Source organism: Helicoverpa armigera, chromosome 6, assembly GCF_030705265.1.
Source record: "Helicoverpa armigera isolate CAAS_96S chromosome 6, ASM3070526v1, whole genome shotgun sequence".
NCBI classification, from domain to species: domain Eukaryota; kingdom Metazoa; phylum Arthropoda; class Insecta; order Lepidoptera; family Noctuidae; genus Helicoverpa; species Helicoverpa armigera.
The window spans coordinates 6602676-6620026 of record NC_087125.1 but is presented as its reverse complement, the minus strand read 5'-3'; the positions used below and the strand labels follow the sequence as shown (position 1 = coordinate 6620026).

The following is a 17351-nucleotide window of genomic DNA, read 5'->3' as shown; positions in this document are numbered from 1 at the left end:
GTGATGTTTTCAGTGGTTCTTTTCATGTATAGTTTGGAGATTTGTGAAGTTTCGTGGAAATAACGGGTGCTTTTATTCAGTAAAATGAGTGTGTGAATTTTTGATGGTGTATCGTGAACGGGAGCGCGTGTAGAGTTGAGATTCGCTCGGTGAGCGTCGCGCGACGGCGCAGTGAGGGTATTGATCGGCGGCGGCGGCGGGTCGCGAGACGCCGGCGTTCACCCGCCGCCTAAATAAAGCTCCGCATGTGTGCGCCCCGCCTCGCCGCTCGCTGCTCGCCGCCCTACGTCGATGCCGCCCGCCGCCGCCGCCGGCCGTTCGCGACGTCTTAGTACCGTCGCGTACGGCATGCGCTAGCCCGCTATACTAACAATACATTGTCATATCATTCAGTCATTCCTTTCAGTAGCGTTTCACATAAATCTGCCCAATATTCTAGTTATTGACGAACGAGGCATAGAAAAACAATTACTTAAAGATTCATGAATACATTTCAGCACGTGAGGTATTGTTAAATAAATATATACCTACCTACCTCTAGATGAACCCTAAACCACCTTGATATCGATCAAACAAACCGAATGATACCAAGAATTGAATAATACCTACAACGTTGATTAAATTATATCAAGTCTAGTTATTTCATGATGTGTGGGTTGAAAAGACCGAATAAGAGCTTTTAGGTAAAACTTATAACTGTTGAAAGTCTTGGAGATCACGTGGTTATGCATGAAGTACTTAGGTATTTACGTGTTTGTCTGAATTAATGCTCCTACTAAGGGTCACTATTAAGTAATCTGTACTTAGGTATCTTTTAAACGAGCTATGCGACCTAAAATTACCACCTACAGGTATTTATATTTTAGATTTGAATAATACTAAAATTCGGGCACTAAACGCAAAGTGATCGAAGTAAAACACGACCCCTATTATTGCATCACTCGATATTATCGTATAATGGGATCAACTCTCTAATTTGTAGTACAAACTAGCCATTTAAGTGCAAGTGCAGAGTAGTATCCTAATGCATTTTCATGAAAGGTACTTAAATGTTACCTACCATACTATGTTTAAATGATGATGTGTTGTTGGTTCGAACAAAACGTGGACGTCTCTTATAAAAAAAACCGTGCATATTAATTAATGTCTCAAATCACACTATTAGGGAGTGAAGTTAGGAATGTTACTTTGGCACCTACCGATTTGTATTAGATACTTTACAGAAGTTATTGCATAGGTAGTTAAGGGTTTACATAAGATTAATTAACAATATAAGATTGTATGTGTGATCTTCTATAAGATATACCCACTTAGTAAATGAAATGTTTGTTGTAGGTGTGACATGTCGGGATAGTTGATCGATATCCCCGAGAGAGCTATGGCGCGCACCGTGCTGGCGGGAGGCGCGCTGCTCTGCGTGCTCAGCCTCGTGCTGCAAGCGCGCGCGCTCACCTTGCTGCCGCACGACGTGCGCCCCGGCCACGCCGTCAGACACTTCATAGGCAATCATTCAAGATACACACTTTTAGATCCAGAGTTTGCGCCGTACTTCACTCTCCTCGATGACGGCCTACTCATGACCACCGCAGATTTAACGCCCCTACTCGATCAACCCGTAAATCTGGCCATTCTTGAGCAAACTCCTTACAGTAGTTCCGCTCATGCCATTCATCTTCTAGTAATGGATCGCCGGCGAATGTTACATTTCACCGCGACTAACGGGTTAATAGGAGAAATTTCTGAAAACGCGCCACCGGGTACTGTTGTTGATCTACAACCTATAAGAGCTATGGCCCTAATGGATGTAGGTCCAATAGCTTATAAAATCATTAAAGGAAACGAAGATTCAATATTTTCTTTAAGGCAGAAAGGGAAAACCGAAACGAATCCGGAGGTAAAGTCTGTTGTAACGGATGGCGACGTGGAAATGATCGCTACTAAACCTTTAGATGCTGAAGAAAAGAATTTATATGAAATTGTCATTCAAGCTACAGACATTCACGGAGCGAATAAAGCCAATCTCGCTGTTCGAATAGACGTGGCTAACGAAAATGATCATGAGCCGCGTTTTGACCAGGACATCTATTATTTTGCTGTGAATGGAACTGCTGACGAGAATGGTCCAAATGGCACAGCACGCTGGCAGAGATTCTCAAACATTGGACAAGTCCAGGCATACGATGCTGATGGAGATCGAGTGTACTATTCTTTGCAAACACCTAGTAACTTGGCTGTCATAGTACCTCAGACAGGAGAGTTAATATTGGCAGGAGAGCCTGATGGCCATGAAGCTGAGTTAAAAGTTATTGCACATGATACTGGCTTTCCACAACGAAAGAGTCGACCTGCACGAGTCTTCTTGGAGTTCATTGTTAGAGATCAAAGAAATTTACCAGTTCTTCATCGTGAGAAACGTCGCGTTACAAGGGCTGTTAGGCCGACGAAAAGGATTGAATTTACGGAAGCCGATGGTGAAGTAGAAGGTCGTGCTGTTTTCACGTTAGAAAAAGAGACTGATCGCGAGACATTTAAAATTCGGGACGAAAATCCGTGGGTTACCGTTGAACCAAGTGGTGTAGTGAAAGTTAAAAAGAAGTGGGACTATGAGGAATTGGGACCAGAGAAGACCATTGACTTCTGGGTGACCATCACCAACGCCGGAAATGGAGGTAAGTCCTTAGCTAAAAACAAATACCCCTTTTATATAAATAAGTCGCTACGTGTCATTAAAATATGGAAAAATCGTTACATATTCTCTTAAATCGGTCGAAAATACCTGCGTAATTTTCTAGGATCGTTCAAGGCCTCAACAGGCTACAGAAATCTTTAAAGTCTGAATAAAAACAATTTCGTCTAAGCTGATTTTATAAAAAATTCTTCTTGCACTTGTTTTACTTACAAAATACAGTAAAACAAACCTAATAACGAAAGATGGCTTCTTGAATCATACAAAAAGCTCCTGGTCCTAAAATATTGGGCAATTCTCAAAGCAATCTAATCGCCTCCAAAAAGAAAAGGTGTAACGCAATTTAATATTTTTTCGTCCAAGTCGTTCCATTTTTTATCCATCCATCCATCTCCTCAATGTCTCTATCAAGGGCAAATTGAGATAATGATAGGGAAAGAATGGGTTGGGGTGGATGTGGGTCCAGGATGTGATGCTTTACACGGTCGACTGACGAAGCCGGCTTTAAAATTGTGTTAATTTCGCTTTCATTTACTAATGGCAATGTTTAATTATTTGTTATTACTGAATCCCCTGAAAATTTTTATTAATTTCAAGTTACCTATCTCTTTGCGAATATTATTATAAAGTTACATACTGTGCGTCTTGGCAATACAATTATTCAAGAATATTACTAAAGAAAGTGAGCCGTAAGTCAGGATGACACACTGCATTTTTGCTTAGATGACAGAGCATTACGACAGACAAGTCGTTTTTATGAAAAAGTGTTAATGTAGTAAATATGGTGTATACGTGCGGCATGCACCTGTCGGATCGAATGGCGCACTGGAGCATGACGTCGTGGTCAGGTCCCGTGGTCCAGCCCGGTCACGAATACGCACGGAAGCCTCCGACGGTCCCATCACGACTAGCTAATCGTTTACTCTTCGGAATTAGAACGTGTCTAGCCTTAGGAACTAAATACCCTAATTTAATTTGTTCCTATTTCGCATTTGATAATCACATTCGTAATTATTATTTTTACGATTATTGTCATGCCCGTTTTTATTACCATAAAACTATGAGTACCTACGTTATTATTTTTCATGATTTAAAATTGTGTCGGTTTCCAGTAAACAATTTTTTTGCGTTCACGTGAGGGAATACAGTGAGGATTTTGTATTGTTCATTTTATTGCGTTACACAAGTTTCCTGGGAAGTTGAACGAACATTGAATTTGGTTTCAATTCACTCAAATGAAAGTATCTTTTAATTAAATAAACTATTCCGAAAACTGCTAGTATTCATTATAAATTAATTTGTGCTGTGTTGTACGAGTGTGTACACATTTCAATATCAGCTGTCACAAACTAGAAATATCGCATTCGCTTCCTTATCGATGAACACTAGAATAGGTCCTCAGTCATTCCAGAGAATCTAATCTCGAATCTAAAAATAAGTGACGCTTCATCCTTCGTAAATTAGCGATGGCACGAGTGGCTGGAGCGCGTGGAATGCCCATTAGGTACAATGGCTGTCAGGTGGAATGGTAGCAGGTTGCATTGTGACCAAGGCAGCCACCGTGCTCAATGCGTGGATAATCGGGGACCTGTCGCACGGCCCGGCCGCTCCGCTTCAAGCCTTCCGATTGCACGCATCGTAATTCGTGACAATTACCGTAGATGTGGAATCTTCACTACAAACCCATTTTGGTTTTAAATTAGAGCATATTTGTCAATTGTAGTGGCATAGAAAGTAAGAGGATCACTCCATTTAACCACACTTGTAATCCGCCTTCACATCCAAACGTTACGGCAACATTAGTTAGAAGTAAATATTATGTACTTTTTGCCATTTAAGTAATTAATTTAAAATAAAGTAATTAATTTAAATATGAGCAATATTCAACAATATTTTTTTATTAATTATTAATGGTGGTATCAATTTTATTATCTACTTGTATATCAGGAATAACAAATAATCATGCAAGCAGATATTTAAATTTTAATTACATAATGCAATAGTTATTAATGGATCATTTTAAAATTATTGCAAATCATTGTCTGATTTTGTAAAACATGGTCCAGTTGTGTGTTATCGTATACATTATCAAAATAAACCGGTATAGGTTTTGTTTAATTACAACGGCGGTGCAGCTCCATGGTGGGTGGGCCACCCGAGCCTCGGGCGCCGAGTCACCCCGAGACCCAGGAATCTAATCATTATCATTATTGTGAGGATAGTTGTTTCAATTATATAATAGTGAGCATGCAGGATTTCTTACCTATGAGAATACACCCTTCAAGTTGAAAGACCAATTACAGAACATTATCCCTTTATCGTAGCTTTTTTGTTCGGTTTGTGCATAGTTTTAGTTGATGAATCAATTATATTTGAAGCAGCACATTAAACTAACTCTAAGCAAGGCGTCGATGAAACAGTTTCGCTCAACGCTCGCACCACAAGTCGGTTCGTGACGAAGTACTCGAGGGAGCCTCGTCAAAGCACCTTTGTCTACAGAAAAGCGTGCTCTATTGGCAAATTAATGAGGGTTTTTGAAATTTTTTCTGCCACCGGGTGGCGCCACGTATGCGTCTGGTCCAAACAGCTGTCAAATAGTATGGAATTGTAGGTGCCGAACTTATTGTTTATTGAAATTCTGTTATATTGGAAGTATTATTGATTTTATTATGGACTACGGTCAGAATAAGGTTTCCGAACTAAAAATTGAGCTAAGAGAGAGGGTGCAAAAGTCACTGGTACTAAGGAAAAGCTTGTTGAAAAATTTTTTAACACAATATGATTTAGTTTTTTTTACTTACTCAACCGCAATAGTAAAACAATAATGCAGTGCTTTAATTATAAAATAAAAAAAACACTAAAATCGTTCACTATTCATAGTAAAGATAAGCACTTTGACAGTTATTTGGACCTGACGACTCGGTGCTGCCACCTCGTGGACGCCATTTTACGAAACCCTCATTCTCTTCTCTCCTCCAACAGCAATGCTTTCCTTTGAACACCAATATACCTACAAACACTTTAAAGTGTTGTTAGGACCCTCTTTCGTTTTACCTGCCTCAGGAACTATGCGTTGATTTTGCGAAAAATCGTGGCTAAAAAAGCAATGTTTGTTTTTTTTAAATATTCATGTTCCATAAAATTTGCCCCAATATGTTAAATATTGCAAGAGTTGTTTTATATGGGTGTTGTAAATCGGTGGTATATTTTTCAAGCAATAAAACGGGTCGGCCGCACAGGTGCGCCGGGAGCCGGGGTGGCATTTTAATCCTGCAAGAAGGATGGCGCAATGCAACGAAGAAGGAACGTTCAGTCCCAAGAGTTATCAATTATCAAGATGCAGCGTGACAACCAACTCGCATTTTTATAATATTTATTATTTATTTAATCGACATTCAGAAACTCGTTCACGTAGTATGATTTCAAATCAACATTTTACCACTCAGCTGTACAAAATTCCACGAAAACTAAGCCTTTATTCACATTTTTTGTTTTTGCTCCAATTGTTAGTTCATAAAAGCATGGTGTATCAAACGGTTTGTTGGCGCTGTCGGTCACTCACTTTATTATTTGTTGTAATTCATTTCGATTCGACGCGATGATGGCGTATTTCCAAACTACAATGTAGTTATTTATTTCGTTTGTACAAAGTTGTTTACTGAGGTCTTAAGTAAATTCGTTATAGTTATTGGTTATAGTTATAGTAGATGGTCTTCGATTTCCAAAAGTAAGATAAGTATTATCAACTCAATTTCTTATTTTTCAATGACTTGACCTGAATTATAGACATAATTTACCTACCTACATATAGTTTAATCAGATGATTTCTGCATACACTGAAATAAATTAAAAAGTTGACATATCTAAATCTCAAATGATAATAATAAATACCTAAATAGTAAATCAAATACTCACGTGTCACTGGTCTTCAGACCCTTCAAAGAAGATCCACTTCTAAGTGCTGCTTTGAAATTTAGTTTTCCGAGTATAGTTGCAGGCATCGAGTACACCGGATATCGAGTTGGAGCTGTAGGTGTACCTGCAATAGTGTGTCAAGTCGAATCGATATTATTGAATACGATAGGTGGTGTGACGTACGTCAGGCGCGCCGTCGTCGGTTAGAAATTGGCACATCCGGACAGGGGTCTGGCCGAGAGATGATTTAGTCCGGCCTAGTCAGTTTCAGATTATTCGTTACGAATATTACGTGTCAGAGGAAAAGATAAGACAACGGTATGACACTTCCCTAATTGAGTGTATATTTCAGTACATATTGAAAATTGCATTACATATGTCGTAACGTCAAGCATGGCCGCTAGGATGACTCTTCTCACGTTGGATTTTAACCGAACGGTGCAGAGTAACTGGGAATGAATTGAATTAAGAGTTATATTTTGACATTCGTCATTGCTTGAATAGCAAAAAGAATATATTTGAGCCGTACGGATCGTTTACGGATCGTTTGTGGTGTGTTGTTTGTTAAATTCAGTCGTCATTCAATCAATGGGGATGGGTGCGGGCGTCGCTCGCACAACAATCGCACTGGCCATTACTGGCCAATTCCCCTCATTGTGTCCACTCGCCGCAATTACGTATGCGCACTTCCTATGGCCGACCCCAAAGCCATGATCACCACATCTGCTCTCCGATCTTTTTGCTTTTCACATTCCCTTTATAAGGATGCATCTGAACTGTTAATAAGAGCTAATAGCTTTAATTAGAACAATGAAAACGTTGACTGAGGTCATGTGAAAAGATTTTTTTTTTCTTTTATTCCATTGAACACTTTTAGTGTTTCTTTTTTAAAGCTTTAACTTTTTAATACTAAGGAACATTATATTTAAACAAAACTAATTATGGAGTGTTCGCGTAATATTATTTTTCTCGTGAAGGGTCTAGGCCTCTGGGTAAATCTATGAGCCGTTAATAAAATTTGCTCACCCCTCTCATTTATTTTAATCAAAATACGTCTCAGTTATTGTGTATTGTGGACTCTGTGGTCGACGCTGATTATTTCTGGGGTTCTATATATTTGTTGTTGTTAGAAACCAGACCTCTTCGGTTGAGAGGGGTATAGTTTAACAAGCGTCTGGGTTTTATTCAAAGTACACCTATAGATTCTTAGTAAATACTTAGTAGGTACTGAAGTGTAAGTACGTAAATTCAATTGCTTATCGATTATCGAATATTTGTTATTTTCTATTGTTAAAGAAACTATCATGTTTTATAAGTAGAGCAGGTACAGCAGATTGACGTAACACATCAAAAGCTGTTAGATGTACGCTGGGGCTGGGAAGTAGTTATCGTTGCAGCGTGTTCGGCGAGTCGTGATCGTAAGTGATGCGCACACATCTCCTTTAATTACGTCTAACGCATTGGTAAACAGCAGAGGCGTCGGTGCGGGTGCGCTGCGAGCTGCGATCTCGACCTGCCCATTTATAGGCTTTCACTCTGATTGTGATTTGATTGCGGTCATTTGCTCGTCTACCTAAACGGCATCTGACCGCGATGCGTTTACACGCTCAACCAATGCCAGATTATCACAATTTGTAAGCACACAAATAAATTCCCGTTTTGAATTCGTAATTTTATTACAAAGCTACAAATCTCACAGGCTGTCAATCTGTCTGTGAAAATGAAACAGTACGACCTTATACAGACCTTCTAATCTTATCACTAAACGACCCCTAATTTGTCCTTCGAGTGAAGCGACGTCAAATTTGTCTCGTGATATCGATTTAATGTAACCGTGCTCGTAAATCAGAGGTTACCAACACGTAGAATTTTGGTGTTGGACGCTCTCTCAACTAACGATTATAGTTGATTAATGTTGCAATAGATCTCCGTCAATCGAACCGCAGTGTGTGATGTTCGGCTATCAATTGTACGAATACGTCGTGGTGCGTTGGATAACACGCGAGTATAAAGGCATTAACAGGCGTGTCATTTTACAACGTACGATGGCTGTGCTTATTACTACGACTCTATGACTGTTCACATGACCTCGGCACCTTCAAATGTCATACCAGGAATGTATGTTTAGCCTCTTATTTGGCTGAGCTGGGTTTCTGTTTGTGGAAGCTTTATCTTTTCTTTATCTGATTGAAGATGATTTAGAGTGGATATTTTGCGTTGTTATTCTCCCCGCTTAATGAAAAATGTTCTGAGATATTAAAGTTATTTTACTGAGTATTTAAGGGACGTCATTTTTTAGTTTCAAAAATTTTGTACTCAGCAGACTGTACCTATTGTAGCATTTAAAATTACTTATTTAATTAGTTTTTTTTCTAATTAGATGTTGATGTGTAGTTATGTGTGGGTAGTGTATATTTTAATATCTAGCTGTATATTTTTCATGATGGTGCAAACGTTATTTGTTAACATTTTTTGCCACCGTGCGAAGTTAGTTTAGTACACAACACGCTCGGTACGCCTGCAGCTAAAAGAGCTTGTTAGAAAGTTTTATTTGTGCTTATAAAACACACTTCGGTTATATAAGTATGAAGCTGTGTGCTATCGGGGTGTGGCAGGAGGTGCGACGCGCGAGTATCGCACTGCGAGCCTCATGCAATGCGGTCGTGCATGCACTTCATTCCGCATTGTTCGGTTTCGCAATGGCCGCTCTCGAGACCTCTCCAAACACATCCACGATTGACATTCACAGTTTGTACCAGACGGCTTAAAGTTCACCCCCCTACTAAGAATGGGGTGGCCATGCAAGACGCTTTCAACTTGAACTGAACGTTCCAATACTACGTTACATACGGACAAGTTTATGTGCGAACATACTCGTACATGGGGCTGCACAACTGCTAGTTTCTACAATAGCTACGTTTTATTGTTTACCAGAACAATTCACTTGGCACTTGAGACAGCACTGAGGACGTTTGCACAAATTACGGTGAAAGCATGTTAAACCAAACAAAATTAAACCGTATCAAAATACAAGTTTGACGCTAATGTGACACGTTCAATAAAAACACAGTCATTTACCAAAACATACTGTTAGACGCTCGAGTGGGTACTTATATGAATGTTTGTTCGTCGAGGCGACAGGGCTGTGGTTTTTAATGCGGTCGACATAAAAGTTATCCGTAAGTTGTCACATCTGTGTGGTTTGGTATCAAGTGAGCGTCAAATAGACACCTCTCGGCAGAGGTGTGGCGCAGGTTCACAGGGTTCACCGGCTGCCTCAAACAGAACGACCGATACACACTGCAGTTGCTTCTAATAATAGCCAGCGCTAGCCATATGGGGATCTTTATTATATCACGCCAGGCGCTTTGTTTCTACCACATAATTAGGCCACTATCTTGGTTTCTCACAAAAATACATTTGTTGCAACAACAATATCTACTAGTTAGTTGGCATCAGATAGTTTATCTAAATATCGGCCTTTCTTCATAAAATGTTAATATTTTAGCAGTTCAAGAAATAGGTAACTAAGTAGGTTAAAGTGATTCATAGATTCCATAGTTTAACGATAGACGTTGTGTTATTCCACAGTCTGGGAAGGTATTCGAGCGCGCGTGTAATTTATTAAGGATAGACGGCAGATTGGGGTCTACGTTCGGTGGCTTTATTAAGATTTACAGCACCTCGGGGATCTGGGTGCAATTATCAGCAGACGCCTTGACACCCATGGGAAATATCGCGAGGGGCATAGCGCGGTACTGACCCTCGTATCACCGACGATCCATAAAATGGATTAAATTACGCCAGTTTGTCCACCCAGCTTGTAAAAAGCTAACACATAAATGTGTAAAATGATAATTACTGACGGAAACAGTCGTGAGAATTCTCTACCGGCTATTCGCTTCTTGCATGGTTCCGAGTAAAAATAATAACCGCTATCCGTTTTTGCAAATGTCCACGGTTAATTACTATCATTTTAATCTTAATATGTTAGTAAAGCCGCTAATCGCATTGAAATTCTTTCACCAGCCATATCATGCCTCTAAAAGATTAAAATAAATGTCTAAGGTTGTAATTTTCACTGTTAGTAATCCTATACTCCATTAAAACTTGTGGAAAATTCCGTAAAAGTCCAAAAATGATAATAAAACCTAGGTAGTGTTAATTGCTGGAAAATTCCAAACATTTTAGTAGCGGCTATCACAGACTGTTAGATAACAATCTTACCATGTATGTTCTAAGAAAAACCATATTACGGGTCGAAATGGTCCATTCATCATCTGGTATGATTTAGAAACACGTTTACCCTTTTAATTTGCATTTGTACGACATAAAACTCTTGACTAATTGTGTAGAGTGTGACATGTCTGCTCACGATGTTTTTGGGTCGGCTGGCCGCTTAATTGGTGCAATCATACTTTTACCGAATGTTGACTTCGTTCAACAATTCATTACCTCGCTCAACGCTTGTGCTGATTCGCGAGTCGCGCCTGATGATTTAAATTAACGGGTTTCCGCTGCTGTCGTGCACATACTATTTGGCTGTTTCGTAGCCGATTATAATAAACCTCAATTGCTAACTTGGTGTGAGGTTCTAGTTTCGACACGGGCTACTTCCGTCACGAAACGTTACGAACATTCTAAAATTTGTTTTGGTTATGTAGATACGCCATGCACCGCTCAGGTCTTTCGAATCAAATTTAAAAGCAAGCGATCGATCTGAAGACATTTGATTTATTAATATTATGTTAAGCTTCACTATTTCATCTGTTAAAGTGCATTCCGAAATATTATTCTAACACGCGATCGAAATTTAGAATCCGCAGGGGTCCTGACACCTACTGTTACCAGCATGGTTGGATACTTCATTATATATTTCTAGTATTGGTTTACGATATCCAATGTTTAAATAGTTAATATTTATTGCTTATTACTTCCTTATCTTCATGCTCTCATAATCTTTGGGTGCGTTAGTGTCGATCGCGGTTGTGAATAAGCTGTGACAGGTTAATAGCCCATCACATCGCCTACCTACAAGCAACTGCGAAACTCTTAGATTACGAAACTTATAGCAGAAGTACATAGTCTTAATTGTTCTACGTTCCGCAAAGCGCAAGGAACAATTAAAAAATATAAGACCCTTCATATCATAAATCCTTTTTTTCTTGAGGCTTCGTAGGAAAAATTCGAGCAGCGCGCTAAGTGGCTCCACTAGAAAACACAAGAACCTTAACTACTGGTCAAGAGAATTGGTTCCCACAGTACTTCAAACCAAACTAGTGCGCAACGCAGAACAAGACAAATAAGGATTGTAGTTTTTCCTTATTTTTGATGTATTATGTGTTCATATCATATCAATTTTTTTGCCATGTTTAGTCCCATAAATCCTTAGAAGATATTGTTTGGAAAGGTACCTAAAGAAAGTTGTTTGTAGTCAAATAAATGATAGGAAAGGAATAATAAATGTAGCCTTCACGACCTTTTAACCCGACACGTTACGGAGATGTTCTCGATCGATGGCGCTCTCGGAGATAATGTTAGCGATGGTTTCAATCTTTAATTGTAACATTGGAGTATAACGCTTTCTAATTCGACTTTACAGTAAAACATTGAATTGCAAACAGTGAAAAACTTCCTCCTATTCCCTTTTATTACAGCCGCAGCGTTGCAAGTGTTGATTAATTGGGTTAAATTGAAACAGTATTAAGTTTAACAGGAGAAAACTACTGGCAATTGTTCAAGAGTACAAGAGCGTACATTGTTCTGTGTCTTAGATAAAACTGAGCAGGTTTCGCTTTATATCTATCCATTGAAGTCAGCATTACTTTGGAGAGTATCTGGGGGCGCAATAGAGCACCTAATGAAATTATCTGCAACAATGCAATTCGTGACCGGAGCTCCGCAGCGAGTCATCGCCAGCCACTCCGTGTTCGCGAGCATCTTAGCCGCAATCCCTCAGGCGAAATTGCACTTCATTTGCGTGCACGCGGCTTACGAACCCGACCGACGTTCTCACGCCCTTCACTGAACCGAACCTTTGAAGATATTGTAGACGCAGCATCATCACGTGCATTCCGAACGTTACCGTGCCTGCTAATAGACCGCTGACACTTCGTCTATATTATTTAGAAATTCGAATTGTACAGGTATAATTATATCATCTTTTAGATTTATAAATCTCGGATCGAAAGATATTTTGCCGCATCATCCCGTTCCACTCTCACGGCTTATGATAGCGTCGAGTTGTAATGCAAGCGAGCGCGTTTAGTGCTCTGTTGTTCTCTGAGGATCTGGTATTCTATGGCCGTTACATAAAAATACGAGACCGCGCATAGAAACGTGTTTAATCGTCAATGCTGGCGATGCAATGTGGGCCGAGCTCATCCTGCGTTTGGAGCGAGAGGGAGATACCACCCTTACACGCGTTAGAAAAAGATGACGATGCAACTTTTGATATCATAATTAAGCCGGGTCGCCGGCGGCGTGTAAATAAAAAATGTTTATCTTATAAGCTTAAATGAAGATGATTTTTAATAAGTCGACACGTTTGGTCATTAGATCGAAGCTCGCCGGGCGTTAGGTCGTTTGGTCACGCTCCTAACTAACACGTGCTTCACAGCACGCTGTTGAAGAATTGATGATTAAGTATGTGACAATAAGAAAATATGTAACTCATTTTAAACATTAGTTCCAATATTAGTCACCTCTCAAATCTGTTTGAATTTGATTGATTTAAGTAAATCCAAGGTACGTTGGTACATCTGAGCGTCATTCAGTACAAGAAAATGTAGACTGCCGAGCAGTATAATGTGCTCTTCATCACGTTTTTAATTTCCTTCACTGTTGAAGCCTTACTTAGGAAGTTATTATCGTCCGTAATGAATTTGAGTATGTACTTCGGTACTTACTACTGAATAATTACTAAGGGTGTGCAGATTAAATCGTGGATAGTTAAAATAAAACAATTACGGGTGGGGATTACATAATGCAATTTCTCTAAGAGTTTAATATTATCGGAAAACTGTTTTTTTTTTTACCGATAGACTATAGAGTTCCGACTATAAAAAATAGCTTTAAGCTTTTGCTTATAAAGGTCACAGTTCAGCTCTTCTTCCGTTACTGTGGTATCGCTAATCACTTAAGGAACCATCTGCGGAGATAATAACATAAAAAAACTGGCTCATCCAATAACTATAAAAAGCTGGATGAAAATATTATATTGTAGGTAGGTACTTATCTTTCCTTATACCATATACTTTCACTGAATTAGATGATTAATCTACCAGATAATGCAACGGCAAACGGAGCTGTATATTACAGCAATGCTAAAATCAGCTACAAAACCCCGCAGCTTTTCAAGTTTAAGCTAATCTCCGGCATGCATCGAAGGTCGCAGTTCGGTGGCTCGGTGCATTATTATAAATAACTTCGCACAGTGGCGACTGGCGAACGGATGCACGTGTGAGACGCCCTCGACGGGTTTTTATTGCGAGTTTTGTCGCACCAGCGGCAAAGAGCGGCCCGCCCGGCCCGCCCCTGCTGCGTCACTGCACCCGCAGATTTCAATGAGTAATGAACAAACAACACATTGGCGGGTCTGTGATCGGCTTTATTTTATATTTAGTTAGATACTTCTTAGGGGTAGCTAATTATACATAGTTACCTTATTTATTGTATTTTTTTAGAATGGTATAAGTATTTGTCTAATTATAAATGCTAAGTAAATAATAAAAATGAATTCGGGACTAAAAATTTTTGAACCTTTGGTATCAAACTCGGTTAGGTACTTACTCATTAGTCAATACTCACCCATTCATGTGGAATTGTTGATATAACATAATCAATTTGCTGTTGTATCGAACGCACAACGGATATCGGTTCTTGTTCTTTTATAGGCGCTCCCTTTTAGAAGATTTGTCGAAATATTTACGCCCCATATTGTATGAAATTCCAAACAATGCGATCGGCCGCGCGCCGTGCCGCGCACTCCGCATCACACGTGCGCGCTTACGCTCATAGATTAGTCAGCCCGTTGAATAAACAGAACCGACACGTAGGCAATATTAGGCGCAATGTTTTTGCTACACATGTATAACAATATTTTATGAATTTAGATTTATGTTGGGCTGTTACGTTATAATTTACCCATTTTTATTGCGGACGTATTTTATTCAGAATATTTTTTTCAATAACTGTCACACGTAACAGTTATTTGAGGCGTCAAAAAGATATGAATTTTGCATTGAAAACAAATATTTTTAATAGCTGTTTACATTTATATAGATAAAAAAAAATATGAGTAGTTGCGCATTGAAAAAATGTGTAATGTCACCATCACATTAAACTTTTTTACTTATTCAAAATTTAAACAACATATTGGGCGGGCATTGAGGCATATGACAAAAACTCCCATATCGGCTTTGTCCCTTGTACATTATCCTCTCGAACAATACCGTGAGAGCACAAGCCTATTACGAATTCATCGAGCAATGAGCTTTCGTTTATTTTTTCTAAGAAGACATGGTGTAGATGGATGAGCGGCTGCGTTAGTGGGCGAGAAGCGGATATGGAACTTGAATAAATTGAATTGTGTGTCTATGATTGCTTCAATATGGAAATGTACACAGTGTGAAGATGTTTTACTACAACTTTTTTGTCACATCATCTGAGTTCAGTGTTCTTAGTTTACTTATGTCAAATCAGAGCAGTAGTACCTAAACCGTTTAAAATGTAGACATCTTCCCGTGATTTATTATCACCGGCGAGTTTATTTATGAACAGTTTGCAAAAGAAAAACAATATCTTTGATTTACGGAACCAGCCAAGTGTCCTGTGACCCGTCAAAAGAGGCGGTGCTAAATGCGAGAACGACATAGCACGGGGTCAGACATCGATCGGGGCGGGCGGCTGGCGGCACATGTAGACACAAGAACAATTGCTACAACCCGACACCACTTTTCTACGACGATATGACATAAAGAATCAACTAACTATAGACGCGCTGAATAAGCATAGTCCATAACAAATTAATATTGTCGATGGTATGCAAAATGGCGTAGCACAACGCGAATAGAGTAATTGGACGTGGTTATTATGCATTTATGAGCTATTAAGGTTGTTGAACTTGATTCTAGCGTAAAAACTTCTGAAAAATAGTCAGGAACTGCAAAAGACTGTCGGATTTGTAAATCAAACAAATTCATCGTTTAACTAGCATTGAGAGTAGAGTATTGAACCCGACGTAAAGTAGGTACTAAATTAGCCAATAGATTTAGCAAGACAAGCGTGTTATAAGGTAATGCAAATAACAAAACTTTAAGCCCATAAATACAGTATCCCACTGTCTCAGACTAACAAACATTGGCATAAATCGATAGAGACAGACACGCAGCAACACCTTCACATAGCTTGTTTAAGCCACACCAAACTGCGACACAGTCTAACTGTTACTATTTTGATCGTCGACTAAGCTTTTGCAGCTTGCAGCAACGTTTAAACGATCTCGGTTAATTCCGCTTGGCTTCAGATACGAGTCAACAAGCCCCTCCTGAATACTGATACACAACCTTCGATCACAATTTGGAATCCTAAATTGTCAATCTAAATAAACAAAGTTTTGTCAGCACAAAGTCAGTTTGTACGTTTATAAATAGAACGAAAAGTTTTTCGTCAAATGATGATTGTCATTAATTAAACTGTGCGAGAGAGTAGCTACAGTTTTTTGTATGAGTACCACATACATAGCTGCCAGAATTCATCATTGTTTATTAAAAATGTTAATGGAATTTGTTTATAAAATGTTTATGGAGTGTTACAGCTTTTCCCTGAACATAAATAAGGTTGTTTACGCATGAAATGTAATCAATCCCGTACTAATTTGGTCCTCCAATATGCTTCACGCCCCATAATAAGACTAATTCTAATGGAAATACCGTGAATACAAATGAGGTTTTGACGAAATTACTACATAGCCGTAGGTCGATCGATCCAATCGCGGATCTACCGTAGTGGATACAATACCCACAACCCTAATATACTTGTGACGTCACACTCATTTCTTATTTTTATTTAGTTCCCTATGTACTCCCTGTAATTCGTTATAGAAATACTTCCTTATGTACTCATGTAGCTGAATGTAATGAATGTGAATTTTTAATAATATTGGATGGGTTGGATACGCCTGTGGATTGATCAATAAAAGCATATTTTCCTCTAAGTACCATAACACAAAAAATACATAGATAGAAGTGATGTATAATTCTCAAACAGTACCTAACAGTACTGCACAACTTACATTGCAAAGTATACAAAAAACAGTTTGTTTATAAATTCCCGTTTTGTGCGTATGAATGGTCATCAGAGCGGGCAGGTCTCCGGAAGGAAGTGAGCGGCTCAATTACCATGCGCGGCCGGGCGTGTGTAACGGTGTGGTCACATGGAAACGCAGCGATCGATATTAACTGTTGTGGTGATTTACACCTCGCAAATTTAGTGTTAAACGCACTACTGGGACATGGGGATTCGTCGATGAATTTCTAGACTGAATTCTAATGGTTTGCCATCGGAAAATTGATCCTGAGTCACGTCTTAGAAATAAAGACAGATTTTTCACTTAATTCTCAAACCGAGTCATGAATGGTCTCCCAGTAAAAGAAACGTATTTTCGTGACGTATTAGGCCCGATGTTGTTTAGTTCCCACAATAGTAAAATCGTGACCGCCTAGGCGATCAGGAGCGGTGATAACTCGCC

The 17351-nt window shown here is 39.2% G+C and overlaps 1 protein-coding gene across 7 annotated transcripts in view; it reads left to right on the top strand.

Annotated features, from left to right (window-relative positions):
• The window catches only part of LOC126053490 (neural-cadherin), a 254021-nt gene that overhangs the window by 438 nt on the left and 236232 nt on the right, over nucleotides 1-17351 (top strand). For 6 of the 7 annotated variants that reach the window (XM_064035018.1, XM_064035016.1, XM_064035017.1 and 3 more), the window contains exon 2: nucleotides 1336-2669. In XM_064035018.1, the coding sequence (XP_063891088.1) occupies nucleotides 1379-2669 (1291 nt within the window). In that variant the 5' untranslated portion in view covers nucleotides 1336-1378. Of the gene's footprint in view, nucleotides 1-396; nucleotides 506-1335; nucleotides 2670-17351 lie in introns of those variants that run through there. The other variant, XM_064035014.1, reaches the window with a different exon arrangement.